We start from the raw sequence: 21,231 nt of genomic DNA, 5'->3' as shown, positions 1-21,231 counted from the left end.
ATGGCACCACATTTGCCGGTTTCGCGTCAGTTTGGGTTGCGCACTGCCATCTAGCGGTGAACTTCGGAACTGCAGCATATACAGAAATGAGCAAAATCATGATATTGTACAGTTTGAAATAAAATATATACCGGTATTTTCCCGCACATCCCAACACTGCAGTGAGAGTAAAGTGTTTCTGCAGAATAAAACCAGAAACCGAGGGGAACGCGGATATGATGTCATCGACAGGCCACGCCCTCACACGTCCCGGTTCCTCGGGTAAAATAGCATCTCACGATTTACAAATAGTTGGAAACATTTGGGATATTAGTGCTCAACTGAACAAAATATATAACACTGGCCTAGTGGTGTTTGGATATTTTACTGAAAATTTTTTACATAGTTCACCTTTAAGCTTTGATGTAGCAATGATCGTGCTTCCCTCCTCACCCCTCATATCCCCTGAGATGAGAGATTTATGTATTTTATGTCTGGGGAAAAAAGCCTCTGATGACGCAAATATCGTCATTTTGCTTCTTCTGAGGCGGTTTTGTCCAGAGGCTAGAGACTACAGCCAGCAGTAGAGCTAGTTCTGCATGTCAGGGGTGGATCTCACTCACAGACGGACGCTCGGCCTCATACCAGAGCGGTCGGAGCAACAAGAGCGTTCTCAATTAATTCCTATGAAAGTTAAGCTTCCATTGGCATGAACTGAAAATGCGCCAGACTGGACACTCACCGTGAATGAATGACTGCCGGGCGGCCGTGCTCATTTTAGTTCCAGGTTAGAATTAGTTCACCCCAAAAAAATATTATCCCATGATTTACTCTCACTCAAGCCATCCTAGGTGTACATGACATTCTTCTTTCATATGGTAGTGAATGGTACCTGAGATTTTGAAGATGGATAGATACACTTTTATGATGGATAGATACACTTTTATGATGGATAGATTCTCTTTTATGATGGACAGATGCTATTTTATGATGGATAGATGCACTTTTATGATGGATAGATGCACTATTATGATGGATAGATGGACTATTATGATGGATAGATGCTATTTTATGATGGATAGATGCACTATTATGATGGATAGATGCACTTTTATGATGGATAGATGCACTTTTATGATGGATAGATGCACTTTTATGATGGATAGATGCACTTTTATGATGGATAGATGCACTATTATGATGGATAGATGCTATTTTATGATGGATAGATGCTATTTTATGATGGATAGATGCACTTTTATGATGGATAGATGCACTATTATGATGGATAGATGCTATTTTATGATGGATAGATGCACTATTATGATGGATAGATGCACTTTTATGATGGATAGATGCACTATTATGATGAATAGATGCACTTTTATGATGGATAGATGCTATTTTATGATGGATAGATGCACTATTATGATGGATAGATGCACTTTTATGATGGATAGATGCACTTTTATGATGGATAGATGCTATTTTATGATGGATAGATTCTATTTTATGATGGATAGATGCACTTTTATGATGGATAGATGCTCTTTTATGATGGATAGATGCACTATTATGATGGATAGATGCACTTTTATGATGGATAGATGCACTATTATGATGAATAGATGCACTTTTATGATGGATAGATGCTATTTTATGATGGATAGATGCACTTTTATGATGGATAGATGCACTTTTATGATGGATAGATGCTATTTTATGATGGATAGATGCTATTTTATGATGGATAGATGCACTTTTATGATGGATAGATGCACTATTATGATGGATAGATGCTATTTTATGATGGACAGATGCTATTTTATGATGGATAGATGCTCTTTTATGATGGATAGATGCACTATTATGATGGATAGATGGACTATTATGATGGATAGATGCTATTTTATGATGGATAGATGCACTTTTATGATGGATAGATGCACTTTTATGATGGATAGATGCACTTTTATGATGGATAGATGCACTTTTATGATGGATAGATGCACTTTTATGATGGATAGATGCTATTTTATGATGGATAGATGCTATTTTATGATGGATAGATGCACTTTTATGATGGATAGATGCACTATTATGATGGATAGATGCTATTTTATGATGGATAGATGCACTATTATGATGGATAGATGCACTTTTATGATGGATAGATGCACTATTATGATGAATAGATGCACTTTTATGATGGATAGATGCTATTTTATGATGGATAGATGCACTATTATGATGGATAGATGCACTTTTATGATGGATAGATGCTATTTTATGATGGATAGATTCTATTTTATGATGGATAGATGCACTTTTATGATGGATAGATGCTCTTTTATGATGGATAGATGCACTATTATGATGGATAGATGCACTTTTATGATGGATAGATGCACTATTATGATGAATAGATGCACTTTTATGATGGATAGATGCTATTTTATGATGGATAGATGCACTATTATGATGGATAGATGCACTTTTATGATGGATAGATGCACTTTTATGATGGATAGATGCACTTTTATGATGGATAGATGCTATTTTATGATGGATAGATGCTATTTTATGATGGATAGATGCACTTTTATGATGGATAGATGCTCTTTTATGATGGATAGATGCACTTATGATGGATAGATGCACTTTTATGATGGATAGATGCACTTTTATGATGGATAGATGCACTATTATGATGGATAGATGGACTATTATGATGGATAGATGCTATTTTATGATGGATAGATGCACTATTATGATGGATAGATGCACTTTTATGATGGATAGATGCACTTTTATGATGGATAGATGCACTTTTATGATGGATAGATGCTATTTTATGATGGATAGATGCTATTTTATGATGGATAGATGCACTTTTATGATGGATAGATGCACTATTATGATGGATAGATGCTATTTTATGATGGATAGATGCACTATTATGATGGATAGATGCACTTTTATGATGGATAGATGCACTATTATGATGAATAGATGCACTTTTATGATGGATAGATGCTATTTTATGATGGATAGATGCACTATTATGATGGATAGATGCACTTTTATGATGGATAGATGCACTTTTATGATGGATAGATGCTATTTTATGATGGATAGATTCTATTTTATGATGGATAGATGCACTTTTATGATGGATAGATGCTCTTTTATGATGGATAGATGCACTATTATGATGGATAGATGCACTTTTATGATGGATAGATGCACTATTATGATGAATAGATGCACTTTTATGATGGATAGATGCTATTTTATGATGGATAGATGCACTATTATGATGGATAGATGCACTTTTATGATGGATAGATGCACTTTTATGATGGATAGATGCTATTTTATGATGGATAGATGCTATTTTATGATGGATAGATGCACTTTTATGATGGATAGATGCTCTTTTATGATGGATAGATGCACTTATGATGGATAGATGCACTTTTATGATGGATGCACTTTTATGATGGATAGATGCACTTTTATGATGGATAGATGCACTTATGATGGATAGATGCACTTATGATGGATAGATGCACTTTTATGATGGATAGATTCTCTTTTATGATGGATAGATGCACTTTTATGATGGATAGATGCACTTTTATGATGGATAGATCCACTTTTATGATGAACTCTTATTGTGTCAGAAAGAAGAATGTCTTGTACACCTAGGATGGCTTGAGGGGGAGAAAATAATGTGATTACATTTTCCTTTTTGGGTGAACTATCCCTTTAATAGGTGAGAATTTGTACTGTGTGCTCACTATTACTAGTGGACCTTTTTTTCCTTTAGTTATGTCTTAAATCAGGACTTCCTCAAATGAAAAGATGCACCATGTTTTGTCTTTGGTTCATATTGATGACTTGAGTAAAGTGTTGTTGGGATGTGGACTGACCTCTGCAGCAGAACTGACCGATGAAGAAGATCTCCTCTGCCGAGAGTCTTCAGCGCTCATCATCTCCGCCTGGCGAGCTCTTCTGCCGGATCGAGCCACCTAAGCAACATCAGCAGCATATCTGTCAATCAACACCTTCTGGAATAATCCATCCCAGCATTAACAACAATTTTTTTTTTTTTTTTTCTAGAAGAAAATTAGGTCAGTTTTAGAACACTGAGGTGTATTTTTGTACTTCCTTTAATGTGTTAATAATTAAAAATATATATATATTAGATTTATTTGAATGTTTGTTAACGCATGTTGAGCGTGAGAGAGTCACGTGGTCCACAGACGCCGTTACAGTTGCTATGGCAACAGGACGCCATCTCTGTTGTTTACACGCGATGTAAGAGAAATAAACACAATGTACGCGTTCCCTTCAGCACACAAACAACACTAGATCATGTTGGTCCGGTTTGCTATAGTTGAGGGATGTGTAGGACTAGTTCATCGGTTCTTTAGCCCACTATAAACACTAGTGCTCTGCAGTTTGAAATGCGCCGTGAATCAAACACACACGCGAGGCTTTCTGCGAGCTCCGCCGTGTCTCGCACAACATGTCTGTCTGTCTGCTTACAGTGATGAACGAATCTCTAAAACAGTTTAATATGAATTCAACTCACATTTCTAGTTAATCCACCGTCTGCCAGCTGAAGACTGTCGTCCATTTCTAACGGAGCCGCGTCCCGGAAGCGACGTCACGTCACCGCTGAATCCCGGCATTATTATAATTATAATGGAAAAGTTTTTATATTCAAAGCAAATTTCATCAGTCATACCCAAATATGTGTACCGCTGACTTTCAAAACAATTAAAAAAATGTATAAAAACTGTGAAATTGGTGAAAAAGATTCATTTTCTCTTTCTTTTTGATCGTCATTCAATTTGTGATTCAATAAAAATTATAAAATGCATCCTTGTTTTTAGGCATGTGCCATGATAATACTGTGGCATTCTTTAAATCACGTTGCGTTGTATCACACATGCAGAAAACAATTATTTAGTGCCATTATGTATTAAAAGGCCATGGAATCTAATACACTCCAAAAAATGCTGGGTTAAAAATAACCCAAGTTGGGATGAAAATGGACTAACCCAGCAATTGGGTTGTTTTAACCCAGCGATTGGGTTGTTTTAAGCAAACATTTAACCCAACCTCTGGGTTAAAACAACCCAATTGCTGGGTTAGTCCATTTTCATCCCAACTTGGGTTATTTTTAACCCAGCATTTTTAGAGTGTACCTGTACCATATATGTGTCAGAAATTGTCTTATTGGACTTATAGACTTCTGTAATAAGTATTCTGTAAGAGTATTAAAAATAGGAAAAAACTTCTTTATACTGATTAATCAATGTCCCCAATAATGTTTAAGAAAGTTTTTTTCTGAACAAACAAACAACACTGAACAGCACTGACATTCTCAATCAAATACAACAAAACATTTGTTTATGTGTGTAAACACTAGGGATGCAACAATACAGTTAGTCCACGGTTCAATACATACCTCTGCTTTTAACCACGGTTTTCAGTTCGGTTCGGTTCTGATGGCTTGTCACATCAGTTTTTTGTTATTCTATTCTTAGGCGACAGGAACAGCAAGAGGTTAAGGAGAATTTTTTTTTTATTGCAATACTCTTTCTTTATTTTACTGAAAAGAACTGAAAACCCTTACTTAAACTTAAAACGTTACTTTAAAAAAAAAAACTTGTACACATTCCTAGTGTATAGTATTATATAAAATAAATATATATATAGATTTACAGTGTCAGCTCAGAGCTGTACAGTAGCATTTAAGTATGAGATGTAAAATTAAAACACTACATAAACTTCACTATAAAATATACATTGATTCTTATTAAAGCTACTGTATTAGTTTTTCAGTCAAGAGCAGTGAGTGATTTTCTCTTTTTCTTTTGTTGTTGTATTAACATTAAAGGGATAGTTCACTCAAAAATTTAAATTCTGTCATCGAGAAATGAATACAGGTTTGGAACAATAATAGAGTGAGTAAATAATGACATAATTTTAGAGGTGAACTGTCCCTTTAAGCAGCGTGTTCACTATAGGCTGCGCCGCTGTCAATTTAAGACCTCCGTGCATCTAATATACAGACACACACATACGATTTTACTTTCACTTTAGACATAACCGACTGTGTTTATGTTAACCTTGTGTGTATTTGACAGTATTAGCGCAGTAAGACGACTACTCCAGTAATCTCGTGTTTGACAGGCGTTTAGTGCGCGCGCTCGGAAAAGCGCATATTAAAACCGCGCACGCGAATTAAATGTTTAACCGGCGGCAAGGCTTTAAAACACATGCAAATAATGAGCTTTGGTGATTGTGAATAACTCTAGTGTTGCGTGAGTATAACTCCACCACTAACCTGTGATGTGAATGTCGCGTTGTTCAGTATATTGGGATGGAGGCAAATGATAGAATGTGTAGAAAAATAATTAATTAAATGCAAAACCGAAAAAAAAAACGCAATTCACAAGCGCGTATTGAACCGTGAATGCCGTACCGAACGGTTCAATATTATATTGAGAATTGTGGCATTGTGGTTCTTCAGCGGTTCTTTGACTGAGGTGCTATATGGCACTAAAAGTGGTTCCCCTATGATTACAACCAAGAACCACTTTTAGTGCCATAGCTATAGCACTTTTTGTTTTGTTTTTTGTTTTTTTTAGAGTGCATGTCATGGGAACCAACAACGTCACATACATTTAGGCTATATTTCTATTTAACACAGCCACTTTAAATTCACATAATGTTTTACTTCTGGGTAATAGAATTTTGAATATATATATATAATATTGAATATATATATATATATATATATATATATATATATATATATATATATATATATATATATATATATATATATATATATATATATATATATATATATATATATATATATATATATATATATGTATATATATATATATATATATATATATATATATATATATATATATATATATATATATATATATATATATATATATATATATATATATATATATATATATATATATATATATATATATATATATATATATATATATATATATATATATATATATTAAAATATAATGAAACTTAACTGCCAATTGAGACAAAAGTTGAGGAAAAATACCAAGTAAAACAAAAAAATTGTAAATATTTGTTTAATATGTGCAGTTTTTAGCTTATAAAAAAGAAATGGTTAGAAAACCAGAATGCCTGCAGATAAACTGTTAATGACCGACATTTCACACAATAATCAATGAAAATAGCTCCAAACAGCACCACAGCAGAACACTGGCCCTTGTCTAAAAGGAGGAGTTGTGTGGGTATTATTAAATATAAATTTGTGCTTTTGAAAGAATTGGTAGAACATTTTCCAGTAATCTCAATAGAACAGTTCATTGCTGCCATCTACTGGCGGTTTTATATTTATTTTTAATAGTTTCATATTTGTTTGGCCTCCTTTCATTTCGGCAACCCGGTTCAAATGAGCTTTCAAGAAGTTCATAGAACGATTTTTTAAAACATAAATTCAGAATATACTCAAGTAGCTATGAATGTGCTTTTACTTAATCTAATTTAATAATTACTACTTTATCTAAGTTACTTAATCTATTTTAATAATAGCTTAAATTATCGGGGATTTGACGTGCAGACGGGCAGACGTTCTCCACACGCATGTCACACACATGTAGTTGCGTTTGTAAACTTAGATCGTTGTGACGTTCCACATGTTAACTTCTAACGTGACGTCTACATAGATCAACAGCTACACGTTACTGACGTGTCTACTTGTCGCAATATTTGCGCGTACGTTTCCATATAAAACAAACGGAGACGTACACGCACGTATACACGTGTGTTATCTGTCGTGCTTGTCAGTCTCGTCGCCGAATGGAACATTCCGAGCACCATAGACATCACCATCACATCACATGTCACCATCACGTCATTACATCACATGTCATTACCATCACATCATGTTATCATCATGTCATTACCATCACATCACATGTCACCATCACGTCATTACCATCACATCACATGTCACCATCACGTCATTACCATCACATCACATGTCACCATCACGTCATTACCATCACATCACATGTCACCATCACGTCATTACCATCACATCATGTTATCATCATGTCATTACATCACGTCATTACCATCACATCATGTTATCATGTCATTACATCACATCATCACCATCACATCACGTCACCATCACATGTCATTATCATCACATCATGTCATCATTTTCACGTCATTACATAACATGTCATTACCATCACATCATGTTATCATCATGTTATTACATCACATGTCATTACCATCACATCATGTTATCATCATGTCATTACATCACATCTTCACCATCACGTCATCACCATCACATCACATGTCACCATCACTTCATTACCATCACATCATGTTATCATCATGTCATTACATCACGTCATAACCATCACATCGTGTCATCATTATCACGTCATTACATCACATGTCATTACCATCACATCATGTTATCATCATCATCACCACCACGTCATTACATCACATCATGCCATCATCATCATGTCATCACCATCACATCACATGTCACCATCACGCAGAGGTGGACAAAGTACACAACTCCATTACTCAAGTAAAAGTAAAAGTACCACTGGTCAAATATTACTCCGTTACAAGTGAAAGTTGTAAAAAAAAAATTTTACTTAAGTAAAAGTACAGAAGTACTTGTTTATAAAAGTACTTAAGTATCAAAAGTAAATTTCCTTTTTTATGTCAATGCATTATTTTATTATTGTTGCATTGTTGTATAAATGCACGTTATAGCCATCACGGTGGTTTAAGCCAGTCAGTGATGATCTATCCGACATGCTAGCATACGACTATTTTGAACTAATTTAAATACTTGTATAAAAGTTACAAAGCTGCTGTCACTTTAAGGCAGAATGCACAAATCCTATACACTGATACACATCCGATATTCCCCCAACTGTTTACGTTCACTTATGACATAATCAACTTTGTTTACGTGAAAACTTTCCAAAATGAAAATTTTGACATTGTGTGTTTTAGTCTGTTTAAGTGCGAAAAAAACACAAAAGAAAGCTCTATTCAGTACTCGTGCTCTGGCATCTCAGAGGCACAAAAAACAGACTGAACGGAGTTCTTTCATCATCCATATGTCTATGCTTCTCTTTCTCCCTGACATTTACGTTTTTTTAACATTTTATGAGACATTCATCAAGTGTATGCCAACTAAACTAATCTTTAATCTTTTCAGAAAACTGAAGCTTACTTTCTAATATGGCCATGGGTGCACACACTGTGCAGAGGAACCGTCTTCCTCCATTTTGCTATAAACTGATCATTGTTCAAAAAAATTTGGGAAATTATGACCCTACAAAAGTGATTACTTATAGGCTGTTCTCAAAAAAAAAAAAGAAATTCATCCAATGACTTGCAAAGCTGCTACAGAAACAACTTTCGACTTTGAGGATCTTGATAGAAATGTAGTGGAGTAAAAAGTAAAAGTTTCCCTAAAAAATAATACTTCAGTAAAGTACAGATACTCAAAAAGTGTACTTAAGTACAGTACTCAAGTAAATGTACTTCGTTACTGTCCACCTCTGCCATCACGTCATTACCATCACATCATGCCATCATCATCATGTCATCACGATCACATCACACGTCACCATCACGTCATGTTATCATCATGTCATTACATCACGTCATCACCCTCACGTCATCACCATCACATCACGTGTCACAATCACATGGCATTACCATCACATCATGTTATCATCATGTCATTACATCACGTCATCACCATCACATCACATCACCATCACATGTCATTACCATCACATCATGTTATCATCATGTCATTACATCACATCATCACCATCACATCACGTCACCATCACATGCCATTATCATCACATCATGTCATCATTTTCACGTCATTACATCACATGTCATTACCATCACATCATGTTATCATCATGTCATTACATCACGTCATAACCATCACATCATGTCATCATTATCACGTCATTACATCACATGTCATTACCATCACATCATGTTATCATCATCATCACCACGTCATTACATCACATCATGCCATCATCATCATGTCATCACCATCACATCACATGTCACCATCACGTCATTACCATCACATCATGCCATCATCATCATGTCATCAAGATCACATCACACGTCACCATCACGTCATGTTATCATCATGTCATTACATCACGTCATCACCCTCACGTCATCACCATCACATCACGTGTCACAATCACATGGCATTACCATCACATCATGTTATCATCATGTCATTACATCACATCACATCATCACCATCACGTCATCACCATCACGTCATCACCATCACATCATGTCTCCTTCACATGTCATTACCATCACATCATGTTATCATCATGTCATTACATCACGTCATCACCATCACGTCATCACCATCACATCACATGTCACCATCACATGTCATTACCATCACATCATGTTATCATCATGTCATTACATCACGTCATCACCATCACGTCATCACCATCACATCACATGTCACCATCACATGTCACTACCATCACATCAAGTCATCATTTTCACTTCATTACCATCACATGTCATTACCATCACATCATGTCATCATTATCACGTCATTACATCACATGTCATTAACATCACATCATGTCATCATTATCACGTCATTACATCACATGTCATTACCATCACATCATGTTATCATCATGTCATTACATCACGTCATCACCATCACGTCATCACCATCACATCACGTCACCATCACGTCATTACCATCACATCATGTTATCATCACCATCACATCACATCATTACCATCACATCATGTCATCATCATGTCATTACATCACGTCATTAGCATCAAGTCATCACCATCATGTCATCACCATCACATCACGTCACATGTCACCATCACATGTCATCACCATCATGTCATCACCATCAGATCAGTTGAAGTTGAAGGTTGAGCAAGGCCATGATCACATCATTTTCCAGAACATGTAATAAATGTTATAACAAAGATGCTTGACAAATTTTCAATTGGTCAAAATATTTAAATATTTAAAAAAAAAAAAATTAAAGTTTATTTTACTAAAACTTTCTAAAACTCAAGGTCATTTTAGAGCCAACAGCAATATAAACACACACAAATAAAAATAAATTAATAGATTGACAAACAAGTATAGGAAAGTTCAGAAGTGTATGTCTTTGTCACTGAGAGAATGTAGTGTTTCTTTGCTGTCCTCTTCATGTCCGTGGGACAGTGATGACATCCCCTGATTGTGTATTGCACATTCATAGCTGGTTTTTTTAAGGGATGTATATTTGGTTCAGTGACAGCAATCTGGGGTCTTACATTGTTTAGGACATTGCCTGTGCATGTTGATTTAAGCCACTTGGATCTTGCCATATATAGAAATGTTGATATGCAAGTTCCCACTGCAACTTGACATTGGTTATTTCATACTGAAGTATGTCATGGACAGTGAAATCTGAGGTTCACCAGCTCATAAAAGTTTTAACAGCTCTTCTGTTTTAAATGTAAAGCACCTTGGTCCTCCTTTTGGTTGTTGGAAGGTGCTATACAAATAAAGTTTGATTGATTGATTGATTGATTGATTGATTGATAAAAGGGCAAATAGTTCTTCAGCTACATTTGAAACAACGATGATATTAATGATGCTCAACATAAAGATCTGCTTAAATAAAAAGTTATGAAACCATATGAATATAATAATAATGACTTAAATACTTAACGCCTTTGAATGTGCAGACATCATTTCAGCATGAATATAATCAACTCTGTAAGCATATAATGCAATCAAATATAAAGATTCCACTGTCCACGTACTAGAACATTATATTTGAGTGAATTTCTCTGAAACCATACATTTCACAGTTTCAGTCTGGATGTCCTGTCAAAAACACATTCAGGGCTTTTCAGAGATACCATTTGTTTTGTGGTCTCACCACAACATCTTTTTTGTCTTTAAAAATGACTGAATGATCGAATTTACCACTCTTAAAAAGTGTGTCTCTTATAACTCAAATATGATAATATTTTGTATTTATTATCATTGAAATATTCAATTTAATTCTTCAATAATTCTTCAATTATCATTCAAATCTGAATTTTTTTCAAATTGTTTGTTATAAATCACGTCATCACCATCACATGTCATCACCATCACATCACGTCATCACCATCACATCACGTCATCACCATCATGTCATCACCATCACATGTCATCACCATCACATCACATCATCACCATCACATCACGTCATCACCATCACGTCATCACCATCACATGTCATTAACATCACATCACGTCATCACCATCACATGTCATCACCATCACATGTCATCACCATCACATTTCATCACCATCACATTTCATCACCATCAAATGTCATTAACATCACATCACGTCATCACCATCACATGTCATCACCATCACATGTCATCACCATCACGTCGTCACCATCACATGTCATTACCATCACATCACGTCATCACCATCACATGTCATCACCATCACATGTCATTACCATCACATCACGTCATCACCATCAGGTCATCACCATCAAATGTCATTACCATCACATCACGTCATCACCATCATATGTCATCACCATCACATGTCATCACCATCACATGTCATTACCATCACGTCATCACCATCACGTCATCACCATCACGTCATCACCATCACGTCATCACCATCACGTCATCACCATCACGTCATCACCATCACCATCACATGTCATCACCATCATGTCATCACCATCACATCATCACCATCACGTCATCACCATCACGCCATCACCATTACGTCATCACCATCACGTCATCACCATCACATCATCACCATCACGTCATCACCACCACATGTCATCACCATCACATCATCACCATCACATGTCATCACCATCACATCATCACCATCACGTCATCACCACCACATGTCATCACCATCACATCATCACCATCACGTCATTACATCATGTCATCACCATCACATCATCACCATCACGTCATCACCATCACACGTCATTACATCATGTCATCACCATCACATCATCATTGTGTCATTTCTTTCCTAACCACGCTTAAAGACGTGTTAACGTGCGTGTGACATGCGTGTGGAGAACGTCTACACGTCTGAACGTCTGCCCGTCTGTACGTCTACACGTCTGTACGTCTGCACGTCTGTACGTCTGCCCGTCTGAACGTCTACACGTCTGTACGTCTGCACGTCTGTACGTCTGCCCGTCTGAACGTCAAATGCCCGATAATTAAGCTATTATTAAAATAGATTAAATATTACTTGGTAAGTTCTACATACATAAATGTAAATGGTCTGGTAGGATTCCCAATATTACCCATTTCAAGGCTGATCTGAAGAATGACTTTGAAACGTTACAAGGACTCTGAAACCGCAAAGCAATAGAACTATGGAGATTTACAAAGAATTAAACTCCTCTTCTTTAATTTGAGTACACTAATATACCCTTCTTTTTGTTGTTTGTTGTTGTTGGTATTCTTATTTTATTTTATTATTTTTACCCCTTCTTCTTCAATGTTCAAAATCCTTGATTTGAATGTTATCTTACCTGATGTTAAACATTTTATAACTGTTTCATGATGTTATGGAATTTTTCAAAGAATTTTATGTGAAACATTTGTATGTTTTGAAATGTTAAAATTATATTTTTTTGGAGAATTAAAAAAAAATTGATTAAGTAATTTAGATGAAGTAGTAATTTAGATTAAGTAAAAGCACATTCATAGCTATAACATTATAGTGCATAGCCATATATTTAACATTCTTGAAGAATATCAAGAAAATACTGTTTAGGTTTGTGATAAAAAAAAAACTAATCTCACAATAGTAAAAAGCTTTAAATTATTTTACATTATCAATTATGTGTGAACTAGGGGTTATGAAATATACAATAATGGGTAAAAAGAGTCTCTCTATAGTGGATATCGTTTTATGAACGTCTTTAAAGCTCATTTGAAAAATACATTTAAAACCGCCAGTAGATGGCAGCAATGAACTGTTCTATTAAGATTACTGGAAAATGTTCAACCTATTCTTTCAAAAACACAAATATATATTTAATAACACCCACACAACTACACCTCTTAGACAAGTGCAAGTGTTTTCTGCTGTGGTGCTGTTTGGAACTATATTTTCATTGACTATTGTGTGAAATTAACAGTCATTAAAAGTTTATCTGCAGGCATTCTGGTTTTCTAATGATTAATTTTTTATAAGCAAAAAACTGCACATATTAAATAAATATTTCCAAATTTGTGTTTTACTTTTTTTTCCTCAACTTTTGTCTCAATTGGCAGTTAAGTTTCATGTATATAAATATTTTCCAAATTCTATTACCAAGAAGTGAAACATTATGTGAATTTAAAGTGGCTGCGTTAAGTAAGGGATAATCCACGGCTAGCCATGACGTAGAGGCAAAGAACCGCATGACGCGAAGCGGATATATTTCTTATATAAGAAATACAGCCTAAATGTATGTGACGTTGTTGGTTCCCATGACATGCACTCTAAAAAAAAAAAAAAATAGTGCTATAGGCACTAAAAGTGGTTCTTGGTCGTAATCATAGGGGAAGCACTTGTGGGTCTATATTGCACCATATTTTCACATGTTCTGTACAGTATATGGTGGTGCTATCAGCTCAGCCAAAGAATCACTGAAGAACCCCTGAAGCACCAAGATTAGTGCTACAGCACTTAAAAAGGTTCCCATATGATTACAAGCCAAGAACCACTTTTATTGTCATATAGCACCTTTTTTGTGTGTTACATTTTAATGTTTTAACTGCCAGTTCTCTGAAATTGACATCCCAGATAAGTAAAGTAAGATGTGCAAATAGATGCATATTGTTTTCACCTGCATGAAATAAAACACTTGACACTAAAATGACCTGAGATTACCACTATAATAATAATAATGGATTTTTTTTATAACACACTTTTCATTCCAACGAATCTCAAAGTGCAACAATGGAAAAAGGGAAAAATAACAAAAATGAAACACTAAAAATATAGACCAATACAAATAATCACCACATAAAAGCCTTTCTGAACAGAAAAGTCTTGAGTTGAGCTTTAGAATTGTCCAAGCTCTCTCCTGCTCTCAGCTCTGGGGAGGCGGTTCCCCAGCCCAGTATAGCTCAGTCATGGTACTGGAAGTTGAAGAAGCAGGTGGCCTGATGATCTGAGGCTGCTGGTGGAGGATTTCAGAGTGAGGAGTTCCTGTAGATATGGCGGTGCATGTCCAGTGATGCATTTATGTTTGAGCAGGAGGATTATATATATTACTATTTAATTACTATAATCAGTAGATGGCTGCAGAGGCACAGTTATTTTCTCATTAGCATGTCCACTCCCTGATGTCTAGGAAGCAGTCATGTATTTCTGTACATTCTGTACCGAATACAACAATGCATAAACAGTTTCTGAAAGGAGCAATGTTCAATATACATTAGATTTTTTTTTAAATATCTGAAGTGCTGTAAATGCCTTAGAGATTTGTTCAGTGCATCTTGGGAAAAGTTATATTCCATAACAAGATAAATGAGTCAAATGAAAATTAAAAAAAAATTTTTTTTTAAATAAAAACAAAAAGTTGGTAGCCTAATAGCCTATCATTTGTCGCATATCTCAACAACAAATTATGGATTTAAATGGTCAGAGTATGACTTTAGTAATCGTCTGCATGCCGGTCCTGTTCCTGTAAACCTATTTAGGCCTTTACAGATACATAGCTCTACTCTGCTCTTAAGCACACGCAAAACACTCATAAATGCTACACTAAATCTTTAAATCAGGGGAATAAAACAAGTTTGTTACATAAATATAAAAATTACAGTAAAAACGAGCATTCACTTCTGCAAATCTGTAATGGAAACGCGGCTGTGACTGAGCTTGTTTAAGAGAAAAAAATGCTGAGTAGAGTGTGTTTTTATGGTATTGTTTGGTTTGGTATTTTCTTGATACACTACAGTGAACGTCTATAAATGCCTCGATGTAGCCTACTTGGTGGGGCGGGGTTAGGGGGGCCGTACAATTTATTTTGCATTAGACGTTCAGACGGGCAGACGGGCAGACGTGCAGACGGGCAGACGTGCAGACGTTCTCCACACGCATGTCACACGCACGTAGTCACATTTGTCAATTTAGATCGTTGTGACGTTCAGACGTTCAGACGTAATCCACACGTTTACTTCTAACGTGACGCCGCCGTGACGTCTGCATAGATCAACAGCTACACGTTGCTGACGTGTGTACGTGACGTAATATTTGCGTGTACGTCTCCATATAAAACAAATGGAGACGTACACGCACGTATACACGTGTGTTGTCTGTCGTGCTTGTCAGTCTCGTCGCCGAATGGTACATTCCGAGCGCCATACACCATCACATCATCACGTCATCACCATCACATGTCATCACCATCACATCATCACATCATCACCATCACATCATCACCATCACGTCATTACCATCACATGTCATCACATCACGTCATCATCATCACGTCATTACCATCACGTCATCGTCATCACGTCATTACCATCACATGTCATCACCATCACATCGTCACCATCACGTCATCACCATCACATCATCACCATCACGTCATCACCATCACATGTCCTCACCATCATGTCATCACCATCACATGTCCTCACCATCACATGTCATCACATCACGTCATTACCATCACGTCATCACCATCACATCATCACCATCATGTCATCATCACGTCATCACCATCACGTCATCACCATCACACGTCATCACCATCACATCTTCACCATCACGTCATCACCATCACATCTTCACCATCACGTCATCACCATCACATCATCACCATCACATGTCATCATCATCACCATCACATCATCACCATCACATCACCACCATCATACGTCATCACCGTCACATCATCACCATCACATCATCACCATCACGTCATCACTATCACATCATCACCATCACATGTCATCACATGTCATCACCATCACATGTCATCACCATCACACATCATCACCATCACATCATCACCATCACATGTCATCACCATCACATCACGTCATCACCATCACACGTCATCACCATCACATCATCACCATCACATGTCATAACCATCACACGTCATCACCATCACATCATCACCATCACATGTCATTACCATCACATCACGTCATCACCATCACACGTCATCACATCACATGTCATCACATCACATCATCACCATCACATGTCATCACCATCACACATCATCACCATCACATGTCATCACCATAACATCATCACCATCACATGTCATCACCATAACATCATCACCATCACATGTCATCACCATCACATCACCACGTCATCACCATCACGTCATCACCATCACATGTCATCACCATCACATCATCATGTCATCACCATCACACGTCATCACCATCACACGTCATCACCATCACATCATCACCATCACATGTCATCACCATCACATCATCACCATCACATGTCATCACCATCACATCATCACATCATCACCATCACACGTCATCACCATCACATTATCACCATCACACGTCATCACCATCACATGTCATCACCATCACATCATCACGTCATCACCATCACACGTCATCACCATCATATCATCACCATCACATCATCACCATCACATCACCACGTCATCACCATCACGTCATCACCATCACATGTCATCACCATCACATCATCATGTCATCACCATCACACGTCATCACCATCACACGTCATCACCGTCACACGTCATCACCATCACACCATCACCATCACATGTCATCACCATCACATCATCACCATCACATGTCATCACCATCACATCATCACATCATCACCATCACACGTCATCACCATCACATTATCACCATCACACGTCATCACCATCACATGTCATCACCATCACATCATCACATCATCACCATCACACGTCATCACCATCACATTATCACCATCACACGTCATCACCATCACATGTCATCACATCATCACGTCATCACCATCACATGTCATCACCATCACATCATCACCATCACGTCATTACCATCACGTCATCACCATCACATGTCATCACCATCACATCATCACCACCACGTCATCACCATCACATCATCACCATCACATGTCATTATCATCACCATCACACGTCATCACCATCACATGTCATCACCATCACATGTCATTACATCACATCATCACCATCACATCATCACCATCATGTCATCACCATCACGTCATCACCATCCCGTCATCACCATCACATCATCACCATCACATGTCATCACCATTACATGTCATTACATCACATCATCACCATCACGTCATCACCATCACGTCATCACCATCACATCATCACGTCATCACCATCACATCATCACGTCATTACCATCACATCATCACGTCATCACCATCACATCATCACCATCATGTCATCACCATCACATCATCACCATCACATCATCACCATCACATCACCATCACATCATCACCATCATGTCATCATCCCATGTCATCACATCATCACATCATCACCATCACATCATCACCATCACATCATCACCATCACATCATCACCATCACATCATCACCATCACATCATCACCATCACCATCACCATCACCATCACATCATCACCATCACATCATCACCATCACCATCACCATCACCATCACCATCACCATCACATCATCACCATCACATCATCACCATCACATCATCACCATCATGTCATCATCCCATGTCATCACATCACATGTCATCACCACCAACGTGTAGCTGTTGATCTATGCAGACGTCACGGCGGCGTCACGTTAGAAGTTAACGTGTGGATTACGTCTGAACATCACAACCATCTAAGTTTACAAACGTGACTACATGCGTGTGACATGCGTGTGGAGTAATTTAGATGAAGTAGTAATTATTAAATTAGATTAAGTAAAAGCACATTCATAGCTATAACATATAGTGCATAGCCATATATTTAACATTCTTGAATAATATCAAGAAAATACTATTTAGGTTTGTGATTTAAAAAAAAATACTAATCTCACAACCGTAAAAAGTTTTAATTATTTTACATTATCAATTATGTGCGAACTAGGGGTTATGAAATATACAATAATGGGTAAAAAGAATCTCTATAGTAGAGTGGATGCATTACTTGAGTATATTCTGAATTTATGTTTTAAAAAATCGTTCTATGAACTTCTTGAAAGCTCATTTGAACCGGGTTGCCGAAATGAAAGGAGGCCAAACAAATATGAAACTATTAAAAATAAATATAAAACCGCCAGTAGATGGCAGCAATGAACTGTTCTATTGAGATTACTGGAAAATGTTCTACCAATTCTTTCAAAAGCACAAATATATATTTAATAATACCCACACAACTCCTCCTTTTAGACAAGGGCCAGTGTTCTGCTGTGGTGCTGTTTGGAGCTATTTTCATTGATTATTGTGTGAAATGTCGGTCATTAACAGTTTATCTGCAGGCATTCTGGTTTTCTAACCATTTCTTTTTTATAAGCTAAAAACTGCACATATTAAACAAATATTTACAATTTTTTTGTTTTACTTGGTATTATATTTCGTCTCAATTGGCAGTTAAGTTTCATTATATTTTAAAATATATATATTTTCCAAATTCTATTACCCAGAAGTGAAACATTATGTGAATTTAAAGTGGCTGCGTTAAATAGAAATATAGCCTAAATGTATGTGACGTTGTTGGTTCCCATGACATGCACTCTAAAAAAAAAAAAAATAGTGCTATATCAATGCATTTCGTTATATCTTTCAAAACATAGTTGAGAATCATCTTTAAACAAAGTTTGGTTGAAAATCCTGAAAATTGACTGGTGAATGAAAAATAAATCCCATTGTGTTTTGCCTGTTCATGTCATTTTATATTTTAAACAACGCCGGTGTCCACTTATGAGGACATAGCATAACATATGAATAACATATAATAGGCTACATACATTTATTTGTTTCATTATGTGTGTGTGTGTGTGTGTGTGTGTGTGTGTGTGTGTGTGTGTGTGTGTGTGTGTGTGTGTGTGTGTGTGTGTGTGTGTGTGTGTGTGTGTGTGTGTGTGTGTGTGTGTGTGTGTGTGTGTGTGTGTGTGTGTGTGTGTGTGTGTGTGTGTGTGTGTGTGTGTGTGTGTGTGTGTGTGTGTGTGAGTAAGTGAGATGTCATTACATCTATTCAATGTAATACAAAATACTAAACTCAAAGGACTTCGTTTTCCTGGGATTGATGAGGATAGAGCAGTGGTTTCAGATTGAACATCCAGCAGGAGGCGCGCACACTTTATAAAACCCATTGCAACACTAGAGAAGCGAATTTGGCGTTTAGATAATTAGGATCACACAGTCATTTCTAAAATATTCAATTGCGCTCCCGTTGCGCTGGATTGCGTAACGCGCAATTAGATTTTCTATGCGTTCGCTCTTATATAAAGCGATTGCATGAATGGGAAAGTGTCGGAGAGCAGAAGGGGTGAGCGTGGCCCCGCTCCCTCGCGCGCGTCACCGAGGCTCCGACTATAAAAGCGCAGGGAGCGAAATAAGCCTGGCAGTCCGGCGGCGCGTGCATCTGACAGGACGGTCCTCCGAAGGCTCGTTTTGGGGAGAAATGCGGGTGAACCAGTGTTCTTGTAAAGTGCCAATGATGGATGTCTAAGGATGTTATGGGATTATTGCGCAGTGTTTATATGGAATAAGGTTGCAGCATGGAATCTCTTGGAGAAAACAGGCTCAGCACTTGAACTCCAGCCCATAGAGAGGAGGACAACCTGGGATTCGCTCTCATTATCCCTGTAAAGCTACTCAAGTGAACTGGAACTGTACTAGAGTGACTCGTGAACAGAGCAAACCATGCATTTGGGCAGAGGGCTGCTGTTCTTCCTGCTGTTAAACAGCGTGACCATGAGCTTCTCCCTGTCGACCTGCACCACGGTGGACATCGACCACATCAAGAAGAAGAGGGTGGAGGCCATCCGGGGTCAGATCCTCAGCAAACTGAGGCTGACCAGCCCGCCGCAGACCCTGGGCCCTAGTCAGGTGCCCTATCAAGTGCTGGCCCTCTATAA

General features: G+C 37.0%; 2 protein-coding genes across 2 annotated transcripts in view; one reads left to right on the top strand and one right to left on the bottom strand.

The window, feature by feature from the left end:
- ift43 (intraflagellar transport 43 homolog (Chlamydomonas)) overlaps positions 1-4,667 on the bottom strand; it is a 60,845-nt gene extending 56,178 nt beyond the window's left edge. Inside the window, exons 1-2 of the mRNA XM_079832730.1 lie at positions 4,580-4,667; positions 3,915-4,013 (exon numbers count right to left, since the gene is read on the bottom strand). Coding sequence (XP_079688856.1) covers positions 3,915-4,013; positions 4,580-4,624 — 144 coding nt within the window. The 5' untranslated portion in view covers positions 4,625-4,667. The remainder of the gene's footprint in view (positions 1-3,914; positions 4,014-4,579) is intronic.
- Positions 4,668-20,622: 15,955 nt separating this feature from the next.
- tgfb3 (transforming growth factor, beta 3) overlaps positions 20,623-21,231 on the top strand; it is a 61,111-nt gene continuing 60,502 nt past the window's right edge. The window contains exon 1 of the mRNA XM_079833469.1: positions 20,623-21,231. This exon is cut by the window's right edge and continues 131 nt beyond it. Coding sequence (XP_079689595.1) covers positions 21,017-21,231 — 215 coding nt within the window. The 5' untranslated portion in view covers positions 20,623-21,016.

Source organism: Gobio gobio (genome assembly GCF_949357685.1).
Source record: "Gobio gobio genome assembly, chromosome: 13".
Lineage (NCBI taxonomy): Eukaryota > Metazoa > Chordata > Actinopteri > Cypriniformes > Gobionidae > Gobio > Gobio gobio.
Note: the sequence above shows the minus strand (reverse complement) of the source record. Positions and strands in the feature narration are given on the sequence as shown.